Source organism: Elephas maximus, chromosome 11 (assembly GCF_024166365.1).
Source record: "Elephas maximus indicus isolate mEleMax1 chromosome 11, mEleMax1 primary haplotype, whole genome shotgun sequence".
In the NCBI taxonomy this organism is placed as follows: domain Eukaryota; kingdom Metazoa; phylum Chordata; class Mammalia; order Proboscidea; family Elephantidae; genus Elephas; species Elephas maximus.
The window spans coordinates 84,115,574-84,137,445 of NC_064829.1; the positions used below are offsets into that span (position 1 = coordinate 84,115,574).

A 21,872-nucleotide genomic window follows, 5' to 3' on the forward strand; every position below is an offset into this window, starting at 1 on the left:
GAATTTCGGTAGTTACAAAGCAGAGTGCAGAATTCTTTTCCTTTCTGATCCTTTTCCCCCAGTTTTCTGTAGTTGTCTTACACCAGATTTGGCATTTGACCACAGTTTTTTTTTTTTTTTTAAAGTAACTTGTCTTTATCAAGCCTTTCCAAAGCATTCACTTTGGCTTTCATTGAAATATCAACAGTGTTTTTATTTTCAGAAGCCATTTGTTTGTTTATTGTTGGAATTATATGAAAGCTGGTAAAACTGACCTGGGCAGCTGGTGAGAGAATGTCATGGGCACGTTAGTGCATGTCTGTGAGTGCTCTGTGGGGCAGGAGCACTCTGTAGGGTCCGAGCAGCCGTCACTGGGTTGTGCAGCAGAGACTCATGGTGGGGTGACTTCAGCAAGCTGCTAAGTGGGACCAGTCAGGGAGGTGCTGGTACTGGTCATGATGTCACTTCAACTCACTGAGCCACAGTTTTGCCACATCTGGCAGTCCACTACCTTTGGGGATGTTTTCACTGCAGTGAAAGTTTGACTCAACAAGAATGTGTAAGTCTTAAGTTAAAGTAGTATTCTAAGGAGCATATGAGACACCCTCCAACAGCTTACAAAAAAGCATGAAGAGATACTGTCACTTAGGAAAATGTCTTTCATGCTCTTATTTTCATTTTTTATGTATATTATTAAAAATGAAAGTTTTGAGAACGTTCTGTTTTTAACACACTTTATAGTATGTAAATGTGCATGTTACTTCAGATAACACAATATTAATTTCCATTCAGGTCAAGATCTTATTCAACACAATTCTAACGGGAGTAGTGAACTAAATGGAAGCATACGATTGTCAGCACCTGCAATCAACAATCAGTCCACAGGTGCCACCTTAACAATAAGCAATGATCAACTTCTCTCACAGAGTGCAACATTAAACTCCTCAGGTATGCAGCTAATGATCTAGCCAAGAAAGGTGTTATAAGATGTCACAGTTACAAGGTGATGCAGACCGTAAACAAGGAAGAGTAAACCCTTCCGGTGACAAATGTGTAAAATACAGGTATAAGTTATGTATATGTTAACAACACTTAGTGGCTTAGGTATAATTCTAGGCTACAGAATTCTCTCCAGAGTTATCAACCGATTAACAATTCTACCTTTTCAGGGATAGAAATAAGTAATTTTACTGAAATATGCACATCAGTGTGCAGTTAGCATGCAGTGCCCCTGTTTACAGAGCGGCTGCTCTCTGGCCCAGTGCTAGGATCCTTCCTGTTTGTCCTGCAGGGTGAATTTGCTGCCACCAGCTGGCAGCAGGATAACAAAATTGAAAGAAGGCAGCTTTCTCAGGCTTTGAAGTACAGGCTTTTATCAGAAGTAAACTGCTCATTAGCAAACAAGCTCAAGTAAAATAAGTCACAGATTCATAACAGTTAAAAGTTTAAGATAACATATCTTTCTGGCTTTCTCAGTCTCCTAGAGATTTCATTCACTTTTTAGCCTTATTTTCCAACTTTTTAGATAATTTTTTGAGAAAAAAATTTTTAATGTTCAAGTGTATTCTCAAAAGCAAGGCTTTTTTTTTAATGCTTATTGAAGTGCTTTCTTATCCAGTCATTTCTTCATTCAATAAAACACGGTAGCATCTGCCACGTGGTAGGATTGTAGTAAGCTTGGAAATACAGTACTGAGCAAAGTAGATGTGGTCCCCTATGTTTTGGATCTTAGAAGCTAGCAGGGTGCAGGCATTGATTCAAGACTCCCACAAATGGGCATGAAACTGCAGCTGGGATTACCCGTAAAGGAGGGATCACAGTGCCCAGCGTGTCCATACCAGGGAGCTCGGCCTGGCCAGGGATGCTTCTGATGTTTCACACAAAGCAGCACGTGTGAGACAAGGCCAGGATCTGAGAATAGTGGGCCACTTGGAAGCGGAGGGACAGCGTTGTGTCTCCCTCTCATTGACTAACAGCATGGCATCAGGCCCAGTAGGCCAAGAGCTTTGTCCAGGTCACATAGCTGTAGGGCCAGGCAGATCTCACCTCTCAACTCCTGGTGCCAACTATGAGGTCTGCTGAAGCACTTCTGTCCTCCATTGTCCCACCATGGCCACTTCACTCTAACCCTGCTCATCTCTCAGTTTGTTTGCTTAACTTTGGGGCTATGACATACTCTGTCATAGAAGTTAGTTCTTTTACTTACTAATTTGAAATAAGAGAAGACTTTTTTGTTTTGTTTTTCAATGAAGCAGAATTTTGCTTTATATTTTAGCTGATAAAAGCTGAGAATTTCAGGTTATTATTTAGTCTACAATGGGTAAGTATCCAAGTCAGATCATGTACTACTGAAGTTACTTAGCACACTGTTTATACAAAGCATAGACTGCATTGTTACTCACCATCTCTAGATTCCTAATCCTAAACTTTGTGTTTATTATCATTCCCACTTCTGCCTGGTGCATGTTGAGATCTGAGGATATTTCTTGTGTGTGGGCAGAGGGAATGACTGTCATACTGTTGTGGGTCTCGTTTCAGGTCGTTGTCATTGTTAGGTGCCGTCTAGTCAGTTCCGACTCATAGCGACCCTATGTACAACAGAATGAAATGCTGCCTGGTCCTGAGCCATCCTCACAGTCGTTGTTACGCTTGAGTTCATTGTTGCAGCCACTGTGTCAATCCACCTTGTTGAGGGTCTTCTTCTTTTCTGCTGACCTTGTACTCTGCCAAGCATGACGTCCTTCTCCAGGGACTGATCCCTCCTGACAACATGTCCAAAGTATGTAAGATGCAGTCTCACCATCCATGGCTCTAAGGAGCATTCTGGCCACACTTCTTCCAAGACAGATTTGTTCATTCCTTTTGACAGTCCATGGTATATTCAATATTCTTCGCCAAGACCACAATCCAAAGGCGTCAACTCTTCTTTGGTCTTCCTTATTCATTGTCTAGCTTTCACATGCACATGATGTGATTGAAAATACCATGGCTTGGGTCAGGCACACCTTAGCCTTCAGGGTGACATCTTTTCTCTTCAACACTTTAAAGAGGTCCTTTGCAGCAGATTTACCCAATGCAATGCGTCTTTTGATTTCTTGACTGCTGCTTCCATGGCTGTTGATTGTGGATCCAAGTAAAATGAAATCCTTGACAACTTCAATCATTTCTCCGTTTATCATGATGTTGCTCATTGGTCCAGTTGTGAGGATTTTTGTTTTCTTTATGTTGAGGCGCAATCAGTACTGAAGGCTGTGTTCTTTGATCTTCATTAGTAAGTGCTTCAAGTCCTCTTCACTTTCAGCAAGCAAGGTTGTGTCATCTGCATAACGCAGGTTGTTAATGAGTCTTCCTCCAATCCTGATGCCCCATTCTTCTTCATATAGTCCAGCTTCTCGTATTGTTTGCTCAGCATACAGATTGAATAGGTATGGTGAAAGAATTCAACCCTGATACACACCGTTCCTGACTTTAAACCAATGAGTATCCCCTTGTTCTGTCCAAACAGCTGCCTCTTGATCTATGTAAAGGTTCCTCATGAGCACGATGAATTGTTCTGGAATTCCCATTCTTCGCAACATTATCCATAATTTGCTATGATCCACACAGTCGAATGCCTTTGCATAGTCAGTCAGACACAGCTAAACATCCCTCTGGTATTCTCTGCTTTCAGCGAGGATCCATCTGACATCAGCAATGATATCCCTGGTTCCACATCCTCTTCTGAAACCAGCCTGAATTTCTGGCAGTTCCCTGTCGATATACTGCTGCAGCTGTTTTTGAATGATCTTCAGCAGAATTTTGCTTGCATGTGATATTAATGATATTGTTCTATAATTACCACATTCGGTTGGATCACCTTTCATGAATAGGCATAAATATGGATCTCTTCCAATCAGTTGGCCAGGAAGCTGTCTTCCATATTTCTTGGCATAGATGAGTGAGCACCTCCAGTGCTGCATCTGTTTGTTGAAACACCTCAATTGATATTCCGTCAATTCCTGGAGCCTTGTTTTTCCCCAGTGCCTTCAGAGCAGCTTGGACTTCTTCCTTCAGTATCATCGATTCCTGATCATATGCCACCTCTTGAAATGGTTGAACATTGACTAATTCTTTTTGGTATAATGACTCTGTGTATTCCTTCCATCTTCTTTTGATGCTTCCTGCGTCGTTTAATATTTTCCCCATAGAATCCTCAAGAATAGATTTGATGCATTGGATGCTAGTGACCGAAGACCAGACGAGTTGTGGAATGACATCAAGGACGTCATACATGAAGAAAGCAAGAGGTCATTGAAAAGACAGGAAAGAAAGAAAAGATCAAGATGGATGTCGGAGGAGACTCTGAAACTTGCTCTCAAACTTCGAGCAGCTAAAGCAAAAGGAAGAATTGATGAAGTAAAAGAACTGAACAGAAGATTTCAAAGGGCCTCTTGAGAAGACAAAGTAAAGTATTATAATGACATGTGCAAAGAGCTGGAGATGGAAAACCAAAAGGGAAGAATATGCTCGGCGTTTCTCAAGCTGAAAGAACTGAAGAAAAAGTTCAAGCCTTGAGTTGCTCGTTTCAGGAGACTGTAGGAATTAAAGCTGGCCCCTGCTTGCTTTGCTGAAGACTAAACTGGCTGCCATGGAATCCTGTATCTTTATGGAAGCTCTGCTTGAAACTTGTAGTTACTCCTTGGCAAATTGATGGAAAGACAATGGCGGTCTAGCTGTTCTGACTTCTATGGAGTAGTTTCCTGTGCTGCTTGTTGGACCTGGATGTTTGCTGGTACAGTGGCTTCCTTAATTCAAAATCAGGGGTGTTCTGGTCAGAATGGAGAAATGGACAAGATGAGAATATGTGAGCTCCAAGGGTCTGTTTTGGCTGCGAGTATTTCTTTAAACTGCTGTACTCTGGCCAGAGTATAGTGGGTTAGGCACGGAGTAGTCTTCCTTGTAAACTTGCCTCCTCAGATACACATTGATGAGTCTCATAGAGAGGGTGGGGGGAGGTTCTCTCAGGGCAGCATTGTCCCTACCCATCAGTGTGCTCAAGGTGCTACGTGACACGCCAGTGAGGAGTCCCGAAAAACAGACCTTTTTTGCTGACTTAATTTTTTTCTTTCTTTTAGACACTTTTTTTTTTAAAGAGCTAGCTGAGATATTGCTTTTAGTATTATTATTTTTTAATATGATTTAGCTTATCTCACACATTAAATTTTGGTACCTTATTTTTTTAGAAAATATTTTTCAAGGGATCCAGTGCTGTTGTAAAGTAAAAGGTGAATTCTTAATTAAAGAACGTTTGTGTATTATTACTGTTACAGCAGCTATTCTTAAGTACACGAGTGATTTTATATGAGCAGTGAGTTGTATCACGTTCCCAGGTTCCTTTGGTACCTTTGGGTGCTCCTCGATATAGGAAGAGATTCTTATCTACTGTTCCACTTGATCTTTCTGAGTGCTTTGCACAGTCCATAGGTGCTAGTTGTTAAGTAGCCGATCCCGTCTCCATTGTAGTGGCTGGGGTATTGTATCTTCGCGGGCGGTATCTATTTTGGAGTCAAAGTCACCCCAGTAAGAATTAAAACTGAGGTGACATTGTTTGGAGATTAAACGAGGCTCTTCCGGGACTTGATGCTTGGGAATCAGTGGCAAGGCTCTTGCTTCTTTCTATTTATGAAACCTTCCAGAATTATAACTGGATTTTCTTAGAAGCTACAAAACCTCATCCCAATGATGATGTAAGGTAGTGTTGAGTTTGAGGAACATGTAGCATTTATTAATCCTTTAAAGAAGACCTTTAGACTCAATCAAATGTGTCCTGGGGGAACTGTGGTTTCAGAAAAAAATAGGAAATAAAACTGGACAGGTACAATCTTCACTTAAATATTGGATTCTAATTTTCAAGTTAAGGCTATTTATTTTGAATTGAAAACTGTGGCCTTCAGAGCTTTAAGCACATCTTTTATGTAATTAAGAGCTATAAATATTAAACAAATGTAATTATAGCTTTTAAAAACTTATTTGAGTACTTAGGAAATGTTCAATTTTTTTCTTTTTAATCATATTGAGGGTAGTTCCACTTGAACTGGTATCATTCTCTTTCCGGAAAACCCGCTGGACTAAGGGCGCTATTAAAGGTTCATCCCCCACGCTGGTTTGGAACGTGAACCCTGAACTTGCCTGGAGCTGTCAGGCATCGCGTGGATTGAAGGAGGTCACAGGCCCCTGTGCTCTGCTTAGCCCCCTCGTGCTGCGTGGCTCTGGAACCTTTTGATTCACTAGGAACCAAGAGAGTCAGAGACGTTTATCTGGGGAGGGGGCGAAGCTCTCTGCCTTCTTTATTTCAGAAATTAGGGTAGGCTTTGTGTTCTTTCCTGTCTAAGGAGTAATGAATCTCATTCATTTTTGGCTTTTTTTTTTAATGCCATTTGGATGAGAATCGTGGGTATGTGATTTGTGGTGTGGTTCTAGCCAGCCTCTGGGGCTTTGGCAGCAGACCACAGCAGTGCGGACGGCAGTCAGCCCTGGGGTCCCCGCCTGCTCCTTCGTGCTTGTGGTGAAATTGCAGCCCACGTGGCTTCTTAGCACCAGCTCTGCAGGGCCTTGTCGTTGAGTCTTCGTCCATGCGCTGTAAGATACTACATGGGTCCTAGTTGGCGTAAGTTAGGATGTGTGGAGGCCACTTTATAACGGATGTGAGGTTGTTGACGTACTGATAACTGGAGTCCTCACAGTAGCGGGCCTCCACAAATCCACAGACATCGTCATTGAGGACAGTCCTGGCTTCTCTCTGGAGTGCATTCATCGCTGTGCTGGTATGGTGGGCGAGATCCGAGGTCTCTTCTTTCTTACCTGCAGCCGTGGTGGCTGCTTCAGTGCAAGACTCCTGAGTCCTAGTGGTTGCTGCTGTGGAAAGTTCCAGGTCAGTGCAGTGCATAGCGAGACTCCAAGCGTGTGCATATGCGAAGCATTTGTCTGGAGAACTCCATTTACAAGCAAGTAACCTGGGCTCCCTGCTGGCTCTGAGACCAGGCCAGGCTGCCCAGCTTTGCCGGCCCACATAGCATTGAAGGGCTGCCTCATTTTGTTCCCAAATCCCTCAAGGACTCTTTCTGAGCTTACACGTGGTTGTTGTGTCTTAGCACCTGGCACTGTGACTGGCACAGTGGATGATAAAGAAATATTGGTTGCGTGAGTAGATGGATGTAGAAATGGACTATGAGGATAGAGTGAGAGAGCAAGTGTGTACGTTTATATGTTCACCAGAAACAGCTTTAAACATCTTTTGTGGGGGTGCCCGCCAAAGGGCTTTGATAATTCCATTCGAAGTCTGTCTCATTTGCCAGTAGGGTGCTTGAGTGTCTGATTTGTAGAAGAGGGCTTTCTTGCCCCAGATATCTTCCTTTCTCTTACTATTGGTTACCGGGGGAAATGTCTGGCACAGTTCTTTGTGGCGAGTTACAGTTACATTGTCTTGGCAAAGACACCTAAGATGTCGAGCAGGGCAAATAAATAGTTAAAGGGTTTTGAGTGAGGTTTGTTCCAAGTGTCTATGCTTAAGGACAAGTGAACATCTTGGGGGATGTGACTGAGAGCATAAGCAGAGGGAATGTGAGCTTCAGAACCAGTCCTTGCTCCGTGGATCCTGTTGGATCCTTCTGTAGGCTCTTCTCTTTTGCCCTCAGTGAGGACAATGAATCCTGGAAGTTCACCTTTTTGTTCCTGTCTGTGTTACCACTGTGACTGAGCTGTGCCATCACTGGCTTTCTCTGTACTCGCTTAAGAGACAGTTAAGTGCTCATCTGTAACCACGCCTGGAAAATAAAAAAAGCTTTGAGGCAAAATTAGAGTGAAATTAGATAACTTCTGTGACGTGGTTTCAAAAGCTTAGGCAGAGTTTGTGCTCATCATGACTAACAGATTAGTTTCTTTATGAAAACTATTCTTCCCAAGCCGTGACAAGTCAACTTATCTAGCATCCCCATTGACCTGCTCTTCTTGCCTCTCTTGTAGAACTTAACGCCACTCCTGGGAGTCTTCCTTCTACCACGCCCATGTCTCCATCCACCATATCCACACAGAACCTGGTCATGGCGTCGTCAGGGGTGGGAGGCGACGCCAGCGTCACACTCACGCTGGCTGACACTCAGGGCATGCTTTCTGGGGGTCTTGACACGGTGACGCTGAACATCACCTCGCAGGTAAGGGCAGGTCCCACCTGTCCCTTCACATTTACTCATCTCCCTCCAGGGCCTGTGGTCAGCTATAAACTGCCACCATGGAAGTCTGCTGCACAGTTGGTAAAGAGCCCCTTCTGGTGCCCCTCAGTATCATTTTGTTTTTCAAAGACCGGTTTCCATTTCAGCTGGTATTCTGTTACACAATACAAGAAATCATTGGAGATACTGATGGCCAGAATGGTATTATTATTTGAGTTAGAATCACAGGTAAGAGGAAGAAGTTAATTAACATTCCTTAAAGATAGGAGCGTGATTGTAACTGTTACCTAACTAAGAACTCCAAAATGCAACCTGGCTGCATTATAAGACCTACCGTTGTAACTGTGAGAGCCTTTTTTAGGCTAACACAGCCATGGCATGTTACTTAACAAACTGATTGCACTCATGCATTTCATAAAGAAATGGTGGACTCTTTTTTAATAATATGCGTACCTGATGTGATTTATGCATTAGGATAAAGTGTTTTCGGCTTGTTCATGTTGTAGCACGAACAATATTCCACTGTGTAGATATACCGCATGTTGTTTATCCATTCACCAGTGGGGAAACATTGGGGTTGTTTCCACTTTTTGAAATAAAGCTGCTATGAACACTTGAGTACAGTTTTTATGTAGACATAGGTTGTCATGTATAAATGGTGTCGAAGGGTGGAATTACTGTGTCATATGGTAGTTCTAGGGAGCCCTACTGGCACAGTGGTTAAGTGCTGTGCTGTTAACCAAGAGGTCGGCGGTTGGAACCCACCAGCCACTCTGTGGGAGAAAGATGTGGTAATCTGCTTCTGTAAAGATTACAGCCTTGGAAACTCTATGGGGCAGTTCTCCTTTGTCCTGTAGGGTCACTATGAGTCAGAATTGACTCAGTGGCAATGGGTTTGGCTTTTTTTGGATGATAGTTCTATGTTTAACTTTTTGAGGAACTGCCAAGCTATTTCCACAGTGGCTGTAGCATAGATCTTTTAAATTTTCAGCTAATCTGATAATGTTAAAGCTTCCGAAGACACCACTTTTCTCTTTCCAGGGCCAGCAGTTCCCGGCGCTGCTTACAGACCCATCCCTCTCAGGCCCAGGCGGCGCAGGCTCCCCGCAGGTAATCCTGGTGAGCCACACGCCACACGCTCCCTCGGCTGGGTGTGAAGAACTGGCTTACCAGGTGAGTGCACTCTGTGTTCACGCTGTCACGTTTCACGTGGACATAGAGATCCAGAGGAGGTGACCTGTGTATTAAAGTGACAAGAGGGATAACATTTTCTCATGATGTGTAATTTTTCTGTAGTTGTACAACCTGAAATATTGTTCTTATTTACGTGATTATTAACTGCTTAATAACCTCTTTTTATCCCAACAGAGAAAATCATGCATTATTGATTTCTTAGCTAGGAATTTTTTCCTTCATCCTAAAACCTCTAGCATTTTCATTATGTTGATCTGTTTTGGCCTCTTTATCATTCATCAGTGTATATTTAAGTGATGGCCATATTCCAGTACTGGTCCAGATGCTGGGGTGGGTTGTGATGGTGGACAGATATGTAATACCTGTTGGGGAACCACATGCTTGTGAAGAAAGTGTGGAGGGAGGGAGGGTGGGGACTGTGGTCTGTGTTGGGGGGCATGCTCCCAGAAGCATCACGGGGCAGAGTCCTGCGTGAGATGGAGGGTTGAGCTTGGTGAGGTCTGGAGAAGGAGAGCTGAGTGACAGGTCCCAGGCCTCCTTCATTCTGTGCTTGTACTTTTTGCTTTTTGTTAAGTGGGATCTTAGTACCACAGAATTCGAGGGAGCATTCAATAATGTAGAAATCTATTTGATATTTATTAACATTTTATATTTGCCTACTGGTCAGATGTCACTTGGCCATTTCCATGCATAATTTTTAACTTGTAGTTTTTTCTTAGGTTTCTTCTGTCAACATTGCTGATTCTTTTATTTTTAACCTATAGGGTTTTTGTTGTTGTTAATGTATTTTGTTGTTGTTGAGAATATACACAGCAAAACACGTACCATTTCAACCGTTTCTGCATGTACAATTCAGGGACATTGATTACATTCTTCTAGTTGTGCAACCATTCTCACCCTTCTTTTCTGAATTTTTCCTCCCCCATTAACATAAACTCACTGCCCCCTAAGTTTCCTGCCTAATCTTTTGAGTTGCTGTTGTCAATCTGATCCCACGTAGATAGTTCTTAAAAGAACACAATGCTCAAGGCAGGCATTCTTTACTAGTTACGCTAAACTATTGTTTGGTTTTTAAGATGACTTCAGGGATATTTTTGGTTTTAAGGTTTAAAAGTTATCTCAAGGCAATAGTTTCGTGGGTTCATGCAGCCCTATGGCTCCAGAAAGTCTGGAGTCTATGAGAATTTGAAATTATGTTTTGCATTTTCTCCCTTTTGATCAGGTTTCTTCTACAAAATCTTTGATCAAAATTTTCAGTAATGGTAGCTGGGTACTATCTACTTCTTCTGGTCTCATAGCAAAGGAGGCAGTTGTTCATGGAGGTGATTAGCCACACATTCCATATCTTCCTCCTATTCCTGACTCTCCTTCTTCCTCTGTTGCTGAAGGCAAATAGAGACAAATTACCATGCCTTGAAAGGCTACTTGCAAGTTTTTAAGACCCTAGGCACTACTCAGTGAACTGGGAGGTTATTATTAGGCCAATTAAGCCAGATGACCTTGAAGCTATAACCCTACTTTGTTGTATGCACCTTTGTGTGTGTGTGACCTATTTGTCATTTGACTAGTCTTTTTCTTTTTTCTTAAAATTCATGTTTCCGGGGCCCAGAATGTTTAGTAACTGACAGTTCTAAATACCGTATGCTAACACCCATTGTTATCAAGTCAACTCTGAATCATAGCTACCCTATAGGACAGAGTAGAAATTCCCCATAGGGTTTCCAAGGAGCAGCTGGTGGATTTGAACTGCCGACCTTTTGGTTACCAGCTGAGCTCTCAAGAGCTGTGCCACCAGGGTTCCAAATGCTATTAAAAAAAAAACAAAAACCAAGCCCATTGTTGTGAGTTGATGCTGACTCATAGTGACCCTTATAGGGTAGGGTAGAACTGCCCCATAGGGTTTCCGAGGAGTGGCTGGTGGATTTGAACTGCCGACCTTTTGGTTAGCAGCCATAACTCTTAACAACTCTGCCCCAGGGCTCCAAATACTATAGAATCAGATGTAAAGCACAGACAATAAATAAGAAGCATTAAACTTTGTTTAACCATTTTGAGCAAATGAGTGTTCAAAATTATTATTTATTGGTTTTCAGGGTGTTCAGGACTTTCTTCCATAAAATAATTAGATATGACAGGTTTACCCAGCACCAGGGAGCTGCTACCTGTTCCCCACCCCACTCAATTTGGCCTGAGCAGCCAGAGCTCATCAGCCAGATTTCCCTTAATAGACTTTCAGCACATTGCTTGCCAAAATCTAAAAAGCTGGGACTCCTGATCATTATTCCTTTTAATCTCCTTTGTTTTGACACCTTTGTAGTGAAACCTAATTAGTCCTCTGCATTTGAGGTGGAGCTCTCATTACCAAGGTATCCTTTCTCTAATTCCTATACTTTAAGTGACGACTATACATAACCACTGCCACTGCGCTATTTTTTGATCTTTTGATTTTTTCCCCAGCATTTTTTAATATAGCTGGAATAATGTTTTTAGACTAGTTTTATATTAAAATTAGTTCATACTGTTGCCATTAAAGTTGTACGTTCCGTTTTAACTTCCATTTGAGTAGTATTCATTCACGAGATGAGCTAAATATTGAAACTTGGTCTACCTCGGATATTTTCAAAATTTGAAATGTTAATGAAATACTAAAGTGAAGTACATGCTGATTGCACACGTGATTGTTAAGCAGGTAGCTCTCTGGGGTGTTTTCAGTTCTCTCAAGAAAGAGCATGGCTTGCCAACATTGGTGGTTACTGTCTGATTTAGTCCTGATGTTCTCTTACCCTGGTTAGAGTACATGTTGAAGCTTCCAGGTATTGAGACAGTCTCTGGGCTGCCTGTGTCCCTATGCACATGGTGTGGAGCAGAGCCGCTGTCTTGTCTCCTGTGGGTTTATCTACACCCACTGGCGGGGGGAGGGGGGGATGGGGCCCTCTAGTGCGCATTAACATGCTACCTCGAGCAGATCTGGACACCTGCACCCAGGTGGTGGTAGGGTTATCGGCAGGTCAGGGCAGTGGTGTGCAGTGCCCGCACACTTGGCATGCTGCTGCTGTGTGGTCAGCTCCGGCTAGAGCAGTGACCAGGTGCCAGGCAGTTCCTGCAGTGGGGAGCTAACTGGTCCTCTAGTCTTCTCACCGGAGCAAAGTGGTTTTCTTTTTGTTTTCACATTTCTATTCATGGTTCATCTGAAAAGTCCATGTAGGCACAGCAGGATTCATAATCACAGTGTAGAAATGTCTTGTGATGGGGCTGCTGACACCTCAGTCCATGGGGGCCCGGCAGGGTTCACGCTCACAATGTAGAAATGTCCTGGGACAGGGCTGCTGATACCCCTCACTCCCCTGCCTTCACGATGCAGGACTGGGAACCCAGAGCCCACCCACAGCTCCAAGATGTGCGGTGACCAGGCTTCTCCCAGCAGGCATCTTACTTGCTTCCTCTGCCCTGCAGCCATCTCAGCAATTCCAGTCCTTTCTTCTTTCGCTGAATGCTTAACATTTTTTTATGTGGATCAAGAACAGACAGCCGGTGGCCACATACCTGAGGCCAGACTCTTTCCTGGGCACATGCATGTATTACTTAGAGTAACCTGCCTCACAAGCCGGTGAGGAGTGGTCATGACTTTTGGCACTTTATTCACAAAGCAAATGAGTTTCGAAGGTCACAGTGCAGAACCTTCTCACAGATGCACCACTAGTAGAGACAGAACTAGGTCTGGTTAACCCATTTCTGCCTGAATGTGAGAATGTAGTTTTGCAGTTTTTACACCTGGTTTTCCTGTTAGTTGAGACTAGCACTTTTCCTAAACAGTTAGGCTCCAAGTGGTCTGGGGTCAGATGGTGTTTATGTACCCACAGGCACATATGGGTAGCATCTCTCTGTAGTGTCTTCTCATGATAGGTTAATAACCGCATATGGAGTTCTGCCACTGCCAGCCCTGGTGTGGAGCATGAGATGATCCCGTGTCTCCTTAGGCCTCTTGGAGGGTGACTCAAGGCTGCACGGTGGAATGGTGGCCCCTTCCCACCTGCCCTCTGCCGATTCACAACAGCTTTAGGGTCCCCACGCCCTACCCCTGCCACACTAGAGGGCCACGTCTGCTGCGGAGGTCAGCGAGCAGGGACACTCAGACACAAATAACTGAGGCAACTGAGGTGGGCAGCCAGACCTCTCGCTCTGGCAGAGCGCACATCCCAGACTGAAACCTTCACATACACATCCTGTATCCTGTTTCCCATCCCCCTTTTGACATGCATGATTTGGGCAAATGGCCACAAAGATCTATTTTGCTCCATTTTCTGATTTTCGTATGCACATAGCTAGGAAATGGAGCAGAACATCTGAGATTTTGCTCCAGAAAAGTTGTTAACAGTTATGAAATCAGCAGCCCTGTTTCTGAAGCTGTGGTCTACTGAGCCTCCATTATGCTGGAAAACTTTGTGTAAAAGTAGTGCTTAAGGGCCGCATGAACCAGAGACTTAGATCATTCTGAGACCAGAAGAACTAGATGGTGCCCGGCCACAATCGACGACTGCCCTGACAGGGAACACAACAGAGAACCCCTGAGGGAGCAGGAAAACAGTGGGATGCAGACCCCAAATTCTCATAAAAAGACCATACTTAATGGTCTGACTGAGACTAGAGGAATCCCGGCGGTCATGGTCCCCAAACCTTCTGTTGGCCCAGGACAGGAACCATTCCCGAAGACAACTCATCAGACATGGAAGGGACTGGACAATGGGTTGGAGAGAGATGCTGATGAAGAGTGAGCTACTTGTATCAGGTGGACATTTGAGACTGTGTTGGCATCTCCTGTCCGGAGCGGGGATGGGAGGGTAGAGAGAGTTGGAAGCTGGCAAAATTGTCACGAAAGGAGAGACTGGAAGGGCTGACTCATTAGGGGGAGAGTAAGTGGGAGTATGGAGTAAGATGTATATAAGCTTATATGTGACAGACTGACTTGATTTGTAAATGTTCACTTAAAGCTCAATAAAAATTACTAAAAAAAAAAAAAAAGTAGTGCTTAAGCAAACTGTGCTTGCTTGGTTTATCTTTCTTTGAGTGGTGCGGACCAGGTATTGAATTCTCACTTCTAATTAATGAAATGTTTGATTTAGAAACAATTTTGTGTGCATATTTAGTTACTGTGACTACTGATAACTATTTGAGTGTGTTACTGAAGAATACCAGATGGCATCATTATCTACAGATTCTGGTTTTAATTAGTGATCTCCATCAAGTAGATCATTTGTTTAATCATGTGGTTGCTTTATTTGTAGTTACAAAATAGACAAGTATCATTTTTTCCAGTGTTTTTCAAGCTTTTTTGACTCGAAAGAAATACTGTTTTATGCAGTGACCTTGAACGTGTGTGTGTTGTTTCTTTTCTTTACATACACAGATACCCACATGTAGACACACCCCTGAATCAGTGTCACAAAATAATACCTGTATTGCAGGTGATGTATTTGCTTTCTCTATGCTGGCCTTTTCCAATTTTTTTTTTTTTTTTTAATCATATAGTTCCTTTTTTATTACAGCACGGATAACATCACAGAATAACATAAGAGCAGCTTGTAGAAGTTTTCAGAAGTATTTTTCTTTAATGCTCATCTATTTCTGTACAAAATACTTTTTTTTTTTAACTTTAATTGAGCTTCAAGTGAACGTTTACAAATCAAGTCAGATTGTCACATATAAGTTTATATACACCTTATTCCATACTCGCACTTGCTCTCCCCCTAATGAGTCAGCCCTTCCAGTCTCTCCTTTCGTGACAATTTTGCCAGCTTCCAACTCTCTCTATCCTCCCATCTCCCCTCCAGACAGGAGATGCCAACACTGTCTCAAGGGTCCACCTGATACAGATAGCTCACTCTTCATCAGCATCTCTCTCCTACCCACTGTCCAGTCCCTTTCATGTCGGATGAGTTGTCTTCGGGAATGATTCCTGTCCTGGGCCAACAGAAGGTTTGGGGACCATGACTGCCAGGATTCCTCTAGTCTCAGTCAGACCATTAAGTATGGTCTTTTTGTGAGAATTTGGGGTCTGCATCCCACTGATCTCCTGCTCCCTCAGGGGTTCTCTGTTGTGCTCCCTGTCAGGGCAGTCATCGGTTGTGGCCGGGCACCAACTAGTTCTTCTGGTCTCAGGATGATGTCAGTGGTTCATGTGGCCCTTTCTGTCTCTTGGGCTCATAGTTATCGTGTGACCTTGGTGTTCTTCATTCTCCTTGGATCCAGGTGGGATGAGACCAACTGATGCATTTTAGATGGCCGCTTGTTAGCATTTAAGACCCCAGACGCCACATTTCAAAGTGGGATGCAGAATGTTTTCATAATAGAATATTTTGCCAATTGACTTAGAAGTCCCCTTAAACCATGGTCCCCAAACCCCCGCCCTTGCTCCACTGACCTTTGAAGCATTCAGTTTATCCCGGAAACTTCTTTGCTTTTGGTCCAGTCCAGTTGAGCTGACCTTCCATGTATTGCATATTGTCCTTCCCCTCACCTAAAGCAGTTCTTACCTACTAACTAATCAGTAAAAAACCCTCTCCCCCGCCCACCTCGTAACCACAAAAGTATGTGTTCTTCTCAGTTTATACTATTTCTCAAGATCTTATAATAGTGGTCTTATACAATATTTGTCCTTTTGCCTCTGACTGATTTCACTCAGCATAATGCCTTCCAGGTTCCTCCATGTTATGAAATGTTTCACAGATTCGTCACTGTTCTTTACCGATGCGTAGTATTCCATTGTGTGAATATACCACAATTTATTTATCCATTCATCCGTTGATGGACACCTTGGTTGCTTCCAGCTTTTTGCTATTGTAAACAGAGCTGCGATAAACATGGGTGTGCATATATCTGTTTGTGTGAAGGCTTTTATTTCTCTAGGGTATATTCCGAGGAGTGGGATTTCAGGGTTGTATGGTAGTTCTATTTCTAACTTTTTAAGATAACGCCAGATAGATTTCCAAAGTGGTTGTACCATTTTACATTCCCACCAGCAGTGTATAAGAGTTCCAATCTCTCTGCAGCCTCCCCAACATTTATTATTTTGTGTTTTTTGGATTAATGCCAGTCTTGTTGGAGTGAGATGGAATCTCATCGTAGTTTTAATTTGCATTTGTCTAATGGCTAATGATCGAGAGCATTTTCTCATGTATCTGTTAGCTGCCTGAATATCTTCTTTAGTGAAGTGTGTGTTCATATCCTTTGCCCACTTCTTGATTGGGTTGTTTGTCTTTTTGTGGTTGAGTTTTGACAGAATCATATAGATTTTAGAGATCAGGTGCTGGTCGGAGATGTCATAGCTGAAAATTCTTTCCCAGTCTGTAGGTGGTCTTTTTACTCTTTTGGTGAAGTCTTTAGATGAGCATAGGTGTTTGATTTTTAGGAGCTCCCAGTTATCTGGTTTCTCTTCGTCACTTTTGGTAATGTTTTGTATTCTGTTTATGCCTTGTATTATGGCTCCTAAGGTTGTCCCTATTTTTTCTTCCATGATCTTTATCGTTTTAGTGTTTATGTTTAGGTCTTTGATCCACTTGGAGTTAGTTTTTGTGCATGGTGTGAGGTATGGGTCCTGTTTCATTTTTTTGCAAATGGATATCCAGTTATGCCAGCACCATTTGTTAAAAAGACTATCTTTTCCCCAATTAACTGACACTGGGCCTTTGCCAAATATCAGCTGCTCATATGTGGATGGATTTATATCTGGATTCTCAATTCTGTTCCATTGGTCTATGTGCCTGTTGTTGTACTAGTACCAGGCTGTTTTGACTACTGTGGCTGTATAATAGGTTCTGAAATCAGGTAGAGTGAGGCCTCCCACTTTCTTCTTCTTTTTCAGTAATGCTTTACTTATCCGAGGCTTCTTTCCCTTCCATATGAAGTTGGTGATTTGTTTCTCCATCACATTAAAAAATGACATTGGAATTTGGATCAGAAGTGCATTGTATGTATAGATGGCTTTTGGTAGAATAGACATTTTTACTATGTTAAGTCTTCCTATCCATGAGCAAGGTATGTTTTTCCACTTAAGTAGGTCCTTTTTAGTTTCTTGTAGTAGTACTTTGTAGTTTTCTTTTACATATTTGGTAAGATTTATTCCTAAGTATTTTATCTTCTTGGGGGCTACTGTGAATGGTATTGATTTGGTAATTTCCTCTTCGATGTTCTTTTTATTGATGTAGAGGAATCCAAGTGATTTTTGTATGTTTATCTTATAACCTGAGACTCTGCCAAACTCTTCTATTAGTTTCAGTAGTTTTCTGGAGGATTCCTTAGGGTTTTCTGTGTATAAGATCATGTCATCTGCAAATAGAGATAATTTTACTTCTTCCTTGCCAATCCAGATGCCCTTTATTTCTTTGTCTAGCCTAATTGCTCTGGCTAGGACCTCTAGCACAATGTTGAATAAGAGCGGTGATAAAGGACATCCTTGTCTGCTTTCAGGCTCTCTCCATTTAGAGTGATGTTGGCTTTTGGCTTTGTATAGATGCCCTTTTTTATGTTGAGGAATTTTCCTTCAATTCCTATTTTGGTGAGAGTTTTTATCATAAATCGGTGTTGGACTTTGTCAGATGCCTTTTCTGCATCAATTGATAAGATCATGTGGTTTTTGTCTTTTGTTTTATTTATATGATGGATTACATTAATGGTTTTTCTAATATTAAATCAGCCTTGCGTACCTGGTATAAATCCCACTTGGTCATGGTGGATTATTTTTTTGATATGTTGTTGAATTCTATTGGCTAGAATTTTGTTGAGGATTTTTGCATCTGTGTTCACGAGGGCTATAGGTCTGTAATTTTCCTTTTTTGGGATGTCTTTACCTGGTTTTGGTATCAGGGAAATGGTGGCTTCATAGAATGAGTTAGGTAGTATTCCGTCATTTTCTATGCTTTGAAATACCTTTAGTAGTAGTGGTGTTAACTCTTCTCTGAAAGTTTGGTAGAACTCTGCAGTAAAGCCATCCGGGCCAGGGCTTTTTTTTGTTGGAAGTTTTTTGATTACTGTTTCAATCTCTTTTTTTGTTATGGGTCTATTTAGTTGTTCTACTTCTGATTGTGTTAGTTTGGGTAGGTAGTGTTTTTCCAAGAATTCATCCATTTCTTCTAGGTTTGCAAATTTGTTAGAGTACAATTTTTCGTAATGATCTGTTACGATTCTTTTAATTTCAATTGGGTCTGTTGTGATGTGGCCCATCTCGTTTCTTATTCGGGTTATTTGTTTCCTGTATTTCTTTAGTCAGTCTGGCCAATGGTTTATCAATTTTGTTAATTTTTTCGAAGAACCAGCTTTTTTTGTTAATTCTTTCAATTGTTTTTCTGTTCTCTAATTCATTTAGTTCAGCTCTAATTTTTATTATTTGTTTTCTCCTGGTGCCCGATGGATTCTTTTGTTGCTCACTTTCTATTTGTTCAAGTTGTAGGGACAGTTCTCTGATTTTGGCTCTTTCTTCTTTTTGTATGTCTGCATTTATTGATATAAATTGGCCTCTGAGCACCGCTTTTGCTGTGTCCCAGAGGTTTTGATAGGAAGTATTTTCATTCTCGTTGCATTCTATGAGTTTCCTTATTCCCTCCTTAATGTCTTCTGTAACCCAGTCTTTTTTCAGGAGGGTATTGTTCATTTTCCAAGTATTTGATTTTTTTCCCTAATTTTTCTGTTATTGATTTCTACTTTTATGGCCTTGTGGTCTGAGAAGATGGTTTGTAATATTTCGATGTTTTAGATTCTGCAGAGGTTTGTTTTATGACCTAATATGTGGTCTATTCTAGAAAATGTTCCATGTGCGCTAGAAAAAAAAAAGTATACTTTGCAGCAGTTGGGTGGAGAGTTCTGTATAAGTCAATGAGGTCAAGTTGGTTGATTGTTGTAATTAGGTCTTCCATGTCTCTATTGAGCTTCTTGCTGGATGTCCTGTCCTTCTCTGAAAGTGGTGTGTTGAAGTCTCCTACTATAATTGTGGAGGTGTCTATCTCACTTTTCAGTTCTGTTAAAATTTGTTTTATGTATCTTGCAGCCCTGTCATTGGGTGCGTAAATATTTAATATGGTTATATCTTCCTGATCAATTGTCCCTTTTATCATTATGTAGTGTCCTTATTTATCCTTTGTGGACAAAATACTTTTTAAAGTTAAATGTTGATAAATCCCATCAGTTTTGTTCATTATCATTTGATTTCTTTCATTAAGTCATCTGCATATAAATTTTCATCTGCAAAACTGAGCTGTATTATTTATAAAAGCCGTGTAATAAACCTCTCCTAGTTTGTTTATGGAAACGCTGGTGGCATAGTGGTTAAGAACTACAGCTGCTAACCAAAAGGTCAGTAGTTCGACCACCAGGTGCTCCTTGGAAACCCTGTGGGGCAGTTCTGCTCTGTCTTACAGGATCGCTGTGAGTTGGAATCGACTCGACGGCAACGGGAGTTTGTTTATTCTTTTTAAAGTGATGGTGGTATCCCATTAAAATGATTTGAAGACCTACTAGTTGGTTATAACCTACAGTTCAGGGAAAAGCCATTTGTATCATTTATAGTGCAGTTTGCTAAGAAAGATCTATGGCCAAAGCAGTAGCATTTTTCACGATATCGTTTATCCTTGACTGAGCTAAAACTAGTGATAATAGCAGTTAGTGTCTGTCGAATGCTCGCTGTGTGCCCGGTCCTGCTCTCAGCCCCGGGACATCTCCACGCGCTCTGCTCTGGCCCCAGTGGGGTGCTGTCACTGGCTTACGTGAGGATGTGCGTGTGGTTATGCGCTTAGCCACAGTGGCCAAGGCTGTCAGTGTGAGGGCTGGAGTCTGTGCCCCAGACCCACTCATCAGGATCTAGTGTAACACGGGAGGTGTCGCTGGCTGAAATTTGAACAAGATTATAAAACGTCTGCACCGTGGACCCGGTGAATGTGCATGCTTCCCGGCTTTGATTGTCCCCTGGTTCACAAGCTCAGCTGGTCTAGCAAAGGGGGTGTGACCATCCAAGGCACCCAGCTGCGCTGGTGAGTGTGAAGTCATGGGATTCCCTCTTTGCTCCAGGTGACTGACGTCTCTGCAAACCTGACCAAAGGGAGCCCGCCTGAGAAGGAGGGCCGGGCACACCAGTGCCTGGAGTGCAGCCGCGCCTTCTCGTCAGCTGCCATGCTGCTGCACCACAGCAAGGAGGTGCACGGCCGTGAGCGCATCCACACCTGCGGGCTCTGCAGCAAGGCCTTCAAACGCGCCACGCACCTCAAGGTAACCGCCTTCCCGGCCGCGCGGCCTTCTCCGACCGAATGATAAGTTCCACCACTGCCTGAGGAAAGGTCAGGGAATAGAAATGACCTTACCAAGCTGTACGGGTTTTAGCAGGTGTATTGTGACGCACTGATTAAGAGATTGCGTTTTCATGTGCAAGTCAGAATGCATTGTTAATGGAGATTGAAGTCACACTGAGGGACCATATGTTGCCTATCTGACTGGCAAAAAATGCAAAAACCTGCCATTAGATATTGGCGAGGCTGGGACACACGCATTCTCAAAATTGCTGGTGAGAAAGTTGACGGTACAGCTTTTCATAGGGGAATGGGCAACACTCAACACAACTAGACAGGCACTTATCTGGGGGTCTACCCTGAAGACCCGCATGTAACAAACAACAGGTGTGCACAAGATTATTCATTGGATGCTGCGTGTAATTACAAAACACTGGAAACAGCCCGGTGCCACATGTGGGAGAGTGGTTGAGTAAACTATAGCATGTCCACACCGTAGAGTGTGTGTTAGTAATGGGGAAACTTGAATAGTCCTATTACTGTTGAGGCCATCAAATTTGAAATTTGTGAACTCCCAAAGGAAAAAGCTCCAGGCCACATGGTTTCATTGGAGAATTCTACCAAACATTTAAAGAAGAATTAACACCAATTCTGTACCTTCTTTTTCTGAAGATAGAAGAGGGAACACTTCCTAATTCAGTTTATAAAGCTAATATTACCTTAATTCCAGACCCACCGAGATAGCACAAAGAATGAAAAATATAGACCAGTATACAGACCAGTAGAATTTTTTATTTTGAGTTAATTGTAGATTCACATGTTGTTGAAGGAGATTGTACAGAGAGATCCCATGTGCCCTTTGCCTAGTTTTCTCCAAGTTCACATCTTGCAAAACAGCATCACAGTGATGTTGACATTGCTGCGGTCAAGGTATGGAACAGCCCATCACCACAGCAGTGGGCCCTCTTGTTGCCTCTTTTTATATAGACACACCTCCCCACCCCAGTTTCCTACCACTCAGCAACCACTAACCTGTTCTTCATTTCTGTAAGTTTGTCTTTTCAAGAATCTTATAAATGTATTTTCAAGGATTAGAGTACATCAGAGGTAGCCATGGTGCGCAGTGGTGGGAGTGACGTTGGGAGGCCTCATCAGAGAGATCTAGGTTTGAATCCTGGCTTCGTCTTTACTGGATGACCTTGGCCAAACCTCAGCTTCCGCAGAT

General features: G+C 42.5%; 1 protein-coding gene across 2 annotated transcripts in view; it reads left to right on the forward strand.

Annotated features, from left to right (window-relative positions):
- The window catches only part of ZNF236 (zinc finger protein 236), a 104,827-nt gene that overhangs the window by 74,116 nt on the left and 8,839 nt on the right, over window positions 1-21,872 (forward strand). Inside the window, exons 26-29 of one of the 2 annotated variants that reach the window (XM_049901894.1) lie at window positions 772-927; window positions 7,981-8,168; window positions 9,228-9,359; window positions 20,433-20,630. In XM_049901894.1, the coding sequence (XP_049757851.1) occupies window positions 772-927; window positions 7,981-8,168; window positions 9,228-9,359; window positions 20,433-20,630 (674 nt within the window). Of the gene's footprint in view, window positions 1-771; window positions 928-2,517; window positions 8,169-9,227; window positions 9,360-20,432; window positions 20,631-21,872 lie in introns of those variants that run through there. The other variant, XM_049901895.1, reaches the window with a different exon arrangement.